The 7,859-nt window shown below is 60.6% G+C and overlaps 1 protein-coding gene and 1 long non-coding RNA gene across 2 annotated transcripts in view; one reads left to right on the top strand and one right to left on the bottom strand.

Moving 5' to 3' along the window:
- On the top strand, window positions 1-7,149 carry ACKR1 (atypical chemokine receptor 1 (Duffy blood group)). Its single transcript, XM_014611159.3, has 2 exons — window positions 1-205; window positions 5,387-7,149. Exons 1-2 carry the CDS (start codon window positions 185-187, stop codon window positions 6,317-6,319), a joined length of 954 nt encoding a protein of 317 aa, XP_014466645.1. The 5' UTR covers window positions 1-184; the 3' UTR covers window positions 6,320-7,149.
- LOC109285116 (uncharacterized) overlaps window positions 4,195-7,859 on the bottom strand; it is a 40,034-nt gene continuing 36,369 nt past the window's right edge. Inside the window, exon 3 of the long non-coding RNA XR_002092786.2 lies at window positions 4,195-4,509. This is a non-coding gene — a long non-coding RNA (uncharacterized LOC109285116). The remainder of the gene's footprint in view (window positions 4,510-7,859) is intronic.

Raw genomic sequence — 7,859 nt, 5'->3', positions numbered from 1 at the left:
GGAGGGGGATTACCAGGAGCAGGCAGCTTGTTTATAACTTCTCAGTTCTTATCTGGTAAGCACAGCCCTTCAGCTCTCTTCAGCAGGGACAGCCCGGCTGAGCCTGCCACAGACCCAGGCAGTCATCGTCGAGGGGAGACAGCCCCGCTGAGCCTGCTGCAGACCCTCACAGCACGTGGACAGGATGGGGAACTGCTACACTCTGGTGAGTCCAAGGCCTCCGACCCCGGCTCCCTCTTGTAGAGCAGACCCTGCTGCAGGGCTGCATGGGGCTGGCCATGACAGGCAGGGGCCGCCCCAGCCACCCCCCAACAACAAGGATATGCCCCTTGGAAAGATGCTCTGCCCCTGGGCTGTGGTGGGCGTGCTCCAGCTCTCCTGCTTCCTGAGCCCTGGGACCCCAGTGAGGTGTGCACAAGCTCCCAGCAAGGGCACTGCCACCGCAGGCATTTCACAGCCTCAGGCAGTGAATGGCCCACGAGCGAGGCTGCCTGGTGGCATCTCCTGCTCCTCCAGAGCGTCAGGCTTAGCCGACTCACCCTGGGCAGCAGGAGGTGGAGCGCTCAGGTCCCTGCCCACCCCATGGCCACTGTGTGCAGCCCCCTGTGCCCAGCATGTAGAGGGGCTGGGCTCTGTGCTGCAGGGCCTCTTGCCTTGCCCCTGGGCCACGTGCCAGCAGCAGCAGTAGGACCAAGTCCCCGTGCTGTGGCCGTGGGGAGCTGACGCTTCACAGGCAGGGTTGAGGGGGTCTACCTGGGCTTTATGTCCTAGAAATCATAGAATCACAGAGAAGAGGGGCTAGAAAGGACTGCCAGAGCTTGTCTAATCCAACCCCTCCCTGAGGCAGCATCGTCCCTATCCAAACCATCCCGTACAACTATAATCCAAACTCTGCAGAAGACTGCCATCAGCCCTGATACAACACATCACACTTGCACCTGCCTCAGGTAAAGTAAGAGGACCACATCCTCCTACACAAGTTGTTATACATTTGAGAGATCCCAGGTAGAGGGTCATACCCCACCCCTACTACAGACGAAGGCAATCCTCCCCCCGAGTCTGTACCAAACTGACCATGGGGTAAAATTCCTTCCTGTCCCCAAACAGGGCATCGGTGTGACTGTGAGCAGAGGAATGAGACCCTCTGGCCAGGAACCTCCAGCTTCGGGTCTCAGCAAGAGCATTGGCACAGCTCAGTCAAAGTCCCCAGGTCTGGTTAGAGCCAGTACCTAGTGCCTCTAAGGAAGGCTTAAAAAACCCCTGACATGTAATAGCAGGGTAGCAGGTTAGGGGCAAGGGATGGGATACCCTCCCAGCCCTATTTGGCAGCCAGCAAAGCCCAAAGCCTGGGAAATCCCCGTGGCAGAACACAGGCATCGCTGCACCTAGGTCACCCCCAATCTCTCCTTGAACACCCCCAGGGATGGAGAGTCCACCACCACCCTGTCCTAACAGCGCCAGCTTGCAGAGGTTGCGTTTGGCTGCAGTCGCTCTGCTGTGGGAGAAGGGACGCGAGGAGCCTTTAATCTTCCTGAAGCAGGAATTTCCCAGCACCCTGCATCCCACGGCCTGATGCTCCTGCCTCCGCCCCTAGGTCTTGGCTCTCCAACCGCAGGGAGCTCTGACTGCCCGCCAGGCCCTTCACTGTCCCTGGATTATTTTGTCTTCAGCCCCCCCTCATCCTCTCTCTCCCTGCCCGCACAGCCCGGCATCCAGGCAAGAACGAGGGCCTGCTCCGTGCTGGGAAGTGCAGCTTGTTGTTTAGACAGTGTATAATGAGGGAGGCCTTGCCAGGCCATTGTTTGCATCAGGATCCCAGCACTTCTTCCAAAGGAAATTCTCCCCAAGGGAATTTCTGATTGCCTGGCGGCTGCCAGCTCCTGATATGCTCCAGCCCTCTGATAGTTTGCCTCCTGGTATGCTCCAGCCCCCTGATATGCTCCAGCTCTCTGATAGTCTGCCTGGCAGGCTCGCACCTGGCTTGTGAGCTCCCAGATGCTGCTTGAGCTGCCCTGCCCTGCCCTGCCCTGCCCTGCCCTGCCCTGCCTGGCTGGGGGGTGCCTGGGTTGTGGCTGCAGTGAGATTTCATTGAAAACTAAAGGAGAGTCTGGCCCTTGTCACAGGTGGGAGGCCCCTGCCGCCGCCAAAAGCCATCTGGACGTGGCATTTCCAGAAAGCAATTTCTGCTTGCTAAGGCAGAGGATGCTGCAAACAAAGCCCACCCCTCCTGAGCAGGCAGTGAAGTGCGCGCAGTCGGGCTGGTCTCAGTCACAGCCGTAATGGCCCTGCTCTGGCCTGGCACAGCCCACAGCCCAGCACTGTCCCACTGCATGTGGTCTGTGGCCCACAGCCCTTCCTCCAGGTCACAAGTGTGCTGCCTGGAGCAAGCCCCGAGCCCTGCCCACCACAGCTCAGCGGTCTCAGCAGCTTACACTCCCCCGCTCTGCACCTGACCACTGTCCTTCCTCCTCCCCATGCTCCCTGCACCCCCTGAAAGCCTCCCGCAGCCCCTGTGGTCCCCTGCAGATGGGGGTCACTGCCCCACTTCCAGGGACCAGCTCTGAGCTCTCCCCAGCCTGGTGCATCCTGGCCCAGGGGCCAGCACTCACACATGTGAGGGGGGAGGTCCAGGGGGCAGAGACTCCCTGGGCCACATCCTGTCCCCAGCTCCTTGCAGTAGGCAGGACACAAGGGCACGGTCCCTCCTACAGCTCAGGCAGTGTCTACCCCACTCACCAAGTATAAGAGGGGTCCCAGGTGGTGCCTGGGGCAGTGGGCCCAGCTGAGTAACCAGAGGCATGTGGCAGTGTGAGGGGGGGGCTGGGCACATCCGAGCTGCAGCCTCCTGTTAGCGTGGCTGGGGACCAGAGAGATGGCACAGTCGGGGTCCTGCTGCATGCCATGAGCCCTGGCCAGGGAAAGGATAAGGCCAAGGCCAAACCCCTGCCTCGCCAATGTGGTGCAAGCCATGCCAGGGTCCACAGCCCAGGAGACACCTGTCTGCCACACACAACTCCTCGGCCCAGCGGCCACGGGCCCAGGCACAGCTGGGTCCACAGCAGGCAGCTGCTCATGTGGGCCATGGGGGAAGCTGCCCCAGTGCCTGCTGTGCCACACTGCTGGTGCCCTCTTCCCCAGGGATCCAGAATACATTTGCCCCTGCTAGCCAGGCCTGCCCCCATCCAGACAAGCACAAGTGCCCTTGCCTGAATGTAGCAGGAGAATCCTGAATTCAAAGTTAACTGTAAAGAGCTGGAAATTTGGCTGCCAGTAGGAGCTCCTGTCCCTGCTCTTGCCCTTGCCCTTGCCCTTGCCCCTGCCCCTGCCCTTGCCCTTAACCCCTTCCCTTGCCCCTGCCTCTGAGTGAAGATTTGTTTGCAGCTTCGCTCTGGCTAACCAAGCTTATGTTCTGGGAACAACAGTCAGTAAGTGCCTCTGCCTCCCATGGGCAGGAACAGGCCCAGGCAGTGTTAAGCGCCAAGGGATGCAGCTCCTGGGATAGTGCAGCCTAAGAGGGGCGGACCAGGAGCATCCCGGTGGCACAGAAGCAGCAAGACAGAGAAGGACCTTTCCTACGTGGGACCTTTGCTGGAATCCCAAAGATGCCACAGAGAGAACGGGTGAACCGTGGGTCGTTAGAGCAAGGCACTGCCAGGACCCAGCCAAGGTTGCTGGTAGGGCTGACGTGCCACATCTGGCCTGCGTCAGGTGGCCACGGGTCTTCATCAAGTAGGCCATCAAAAGCAGCGAAGTCACACAGAGAGCATTCACTGTCCATTGCATTGCACTGCCCTGGAGTCAGGCGCCAGCTGCCCACCCTGGCAGAGCCCTGCCTGTGCCCATGGGCATGGGACTCAGGGCACTGCTGACCCATCTGGAGATGACTTCTTGGGCCCTCAGTGCAGACCTCAACTCCAGACACAGCACCCCAAGCCTGAGGCTGCCTGACTGCCCTCCCTGCTGGCCAGACGGCAGCGCCCTTCTCCCTCACGCTCGGAGAACGCTCTCCAGCAGCCGTGCTGGGCATGCTGCACAGGATGGGTCTGTGCAGGCACAGGTGGGACGAGGTAGCCACCCTGGCTCCACAGCAGCGAGCTCAGGGATGGTCTGTGCAAAGCAGACGGGTCAGGAATCACCCATCAGAAGGATGTGAGAGAGCAGAGCTCCTGCAAACAAAAACTTCCCAGCAGAGTATTTGGACTTTGTCAAAAAAGTGATTTTCCCTTGGGAACATCCAAGGGGACCAGAACATTTGTGCCAGTCCCTGCCCAGTCCCAGCTCCAGATAACCCACCACGGTCTCTGCCTCTTTCCAGCCGTGCCAGCCTGTGGACGTTGTGGTTTCCCAGGCTGTGGGGTCGGGTCCCTGACCCTCCCACGAGACAACGCCTATTCAGCAGTCGAGAAGGGAATATCTGGCTCCCGGCCGATGTCTCTTGGGAGCTGATGCATGGCTCCAGGATAAGGGACTTGTCTGTCCAGATGTTTTAAAGCCATGTGCTTGGGGTCACTGCAACAAATAGAAAAGCAACATTTCAGTTCCCTGGCCGGAGCTGCATCTGCAATAACAACACAAAAGCAAACATGCTGGGGCAGGGGTGTCCAACACAGGGCCAGATCCAGCCTGTGAAGCAGTGTTGCCCTGTCCATGCGGCTCCTGGAGGGGAGGCGATTTGGGGGCAGGGAGAGCAGGGGCAGGGCTGAGCCTTATGGGACATGTGTCTGTGGCAGCAAGGTGAGCGTGAGCGCCGGTGGCTCCTTGTTGCCACTCACTGCCACCGCTGCTCTCCTCACCATTGGAGGTGGGGCTGTATTCTGCCCAGGAGGTGCCCAGGGGTCTGGATCCTCTCTGGGAGCTAAGTGAGTTTGACTCCCTGCACAAGGGCATTTCCAAAAGGGCATTTTGGAATTTCCCACAAGGCTTGAACCCCAAGCGCCGCTCAGCTCTGGCAGGCAGAGCCCACCCCCTGAAACTCTCTGGCCTCCTGGGCCCTGCCCAGCTAGGGCAGTGGCATGGGAGCGGGGCATGTGGGTGATACAGGCAACTTGCTGAGCTGCCCCCTCCCTTGCTCAGGCACTCACTTGTCTCCTCCAAGGGGAGCGGGGCTGAGACACTGGCTCCTTGCTACAGCCGTCTCACCCAGCAGGACACAGGGCTGGGCTGGGCCGTGCAGCCGGCGGCTGGGAAACACTCTGCCAGCAGTAGGGCTGATGACAGTGGGACTAGCGTGGCCTGGCCGGGGCCTGATGTGCAAGTGCAATGTACTGAGAGCTGACCCCAGCCTGGAGAGGGAAGAGCTGAGGGGCTCTGCTGAGGGGGTGCTGGGCTCAGTCTGGGCACTGGAGAGGGCACAGAGCAAACTCTTCATCATGCTTCTTTTTTCCAGGATAGCAACATCCACAAGAACATCAGCTTCTCTGATCTGATTAACCTGACCCAGTCACTACCGAATGCCTCTGAATATTATGACAATGACTACTACACATGGGATTACTGGAACTATACTGATTTCTCCTCACCCTGCTACAGCAACTTCTGCCCGTTCCTCAGCAGAGCTGGCCCACCGTTCCTCGCCACCGCCTCTGCCCTGGCCCTGCTGAGCAACCTGGCTGCAGGGGTGGCCCTGGCCATGTACCCTCGGGTGTGGGGCGACCCCCCACGCAGGGCCCTCGCATGCCAGCTGACACTCAGCACTGCCATCTTTGCAGCCCTGCTGCCCTTCTTCACTGTGGGCATCAGCCAAGGCTGGGTCTTTGGCATCAAGTTCTGCCAGTTGGCATACATGCTGTGGCACAGCAGCCTCTTTGCCCAAGGGCTGCTGGTGGCCAACAGCACAGCCAGTACCCTGTGGGACAAGCAGGGCCCCTGGAGCAGTGGAGTAGCCACAGCACTCTGGCTGGTCGCCCTCTTCCTGGCCATACCAGCCGCCATGCTCAGCGAGGTGCTGGGGAACACCCATAGGTCCTGTGTCCTTAAAACCAACAATCTGTCACCGCTGTCCGTGGCCCATGTCACCATCTGCTTGGCCATCTTCATCCTGCTCCCAGTCATGCTGGGCCTGGCCAAGGTGGCCCTGAAGTGGTGCTGGAGTAGCTGGGCACCGAGGGTCAGCCTGGCCTGGGTGTTCTTCCTCCTCTGGACCCCCTACACCGTGGCCCTGCTCCTGGACTTCCTCCAGAACACGCAGCTGCTGATGCCCACCTGCGCCTTCCGGGAGGGCCTGAACTTCTTCCTGGGAGTGTCCCAGGGCCTGGGGGTGCTGCACTGCTGCCTGGGGCCCCTGCTGCTGCTGGGGGCAGGGCTCTGCCAGCGGGTGTGACACCGCCATGTGCCACTGGTGCACATGAACAGGCTGGGGGGGGTCTGTCCTGGGCCAGAGGAGCTGGGGCAGCAACCACCCCTGGGGACTGGGCCCTCTCACTAGGCTGTGCAGCCTGCCCTGGGAAGGGCCAGGGCCCCTGCAGCCCTGCCCCAAGCTCTGACTTAAGGGTTGCTTCTGCCTCCAGCCCATCCCAGTCCCATTGCTCTCCATGGAGGTTAGGCTCAGCTCCAGCCGGCTCCTATCACAGCCCTTGTGCATGATAGCAAGGGATGCCCTTTTTCCCCCTAAACTGTTGCTGCTGCGACCATCCCCAGCTCCTTGCCCTGGTCGTCCCCTTCCCCCTGCTCTGCAGCCAGCTGCACTATGTACTATCGCTCTCCCAGCCTGCACAGCTGAGTTGCACTGACCAGTAGCTCCTGCCTGGTCCCCAGCCCTCGACCATTGCCCTGCCAAGAGCCAGACCTTCCCAGAGGCACCTTCACGCCCCTGCCCCCTTCAGCTATGCAGCAGGGGCTGAGCAGCTTTTGTACAGCTCTGGCAAAGCTGCTGCAATCTCTGCCTTTCAGCCTCTCCTTCCCCGCAGCTACTCTGTGTTCCCTGCAGGCCCGGGATGCCAGCCTAGCCATGGGCAGCTGTGATTGCCCCTTGTCCTGTTCCTGGTCATCTCTGTCACTTGGCACCCGCTCTTCCAGTCTGCATCCTCCACTGCTCCTGAGATATTGTACACATGGGGCAGAGCCCTCTCCTGGTGCGCCCGGTCGCAGGTATGAGGGCGCTCTGCGCCTGACCAAGGCCTGTTGTAATACAAATAAAAGCCACTGCAGTGAGAGGAGCATGATCTGTGGTGGAGCCCAGGGATCCATGCCGGCTTTGGAGCCCTTCATGTGCTCTCTGGAGGGGAGTGGGGACGGATGGGCTCCTGCCTCCTGCAGAGGGATTCGGGGCCTTGCTTGGTGCCCAGACGTGAGGAGAGCGTGGCGATCCCGAGCCCCACACCCAGACTCCCAGTTCTGTGCATGTCCCCAGGACCCCAGGCCTTTTCCCCCACAAAACCAGAGGCTGGAGAAACAGGCAGGGGCAAGAGATGCTGGAGGCAGCATGAGTCGAAGGGGGCCAGTAGGGCCAGTCAGCCTGGGAGGGAGCTGTGGAGCCCAGGAGCTCCCCCCTCTCCCACCGTTAGCTACAGCCAGCTGGCAGGGGCATGGCCATGAGCGGAGATGGGAGAAGGGACACTTTCTCACCAGAACTCTCCGAGGACCCCAGGGCAGTGTAAGCCAGTGGACAAACCCCAGTTCAGCTACTCCCCACACTGTGCCAGCTGTGCCCGTCTACTGCCCTTGCCCTTATGCCTTCTGTTGTCCTCCCTTTTGTGTCACTGGTGCCCCCTGTGCTCTCTAGGCAAAGGGCAGGGGGCTGCTGCTGCTCCCTGAGCCGGGGCTGCCTGCCCAGCACAGGGCATGTCCACCAGCTGGCAACATAGCCTCTGCAGGCAAACAGCTGGCGGCACTAGGCGAGCACACATCTGTGCTGGCCTCTG

This window comes from Alligator mississippiensis, chromosome 15 (assembly GCF_030867095.1).
Source record: "Alligator mississippiensis isolate rAllMis1 chromosome 15, rAllMis1, whole genome shotgun sequence".
In the NCBI taxonomy this organism is placed as follows: domain Eukaryota; kingdom Metazoa; phylum Chordata; order Crocodylia; family Alligatoridae; genus Alligator; species Alligator mississippiensis.
Note: the sequence above shows the minus strand (reverse complement) of the source record. Positions and strands in the feature narration are given on the sequence as shown.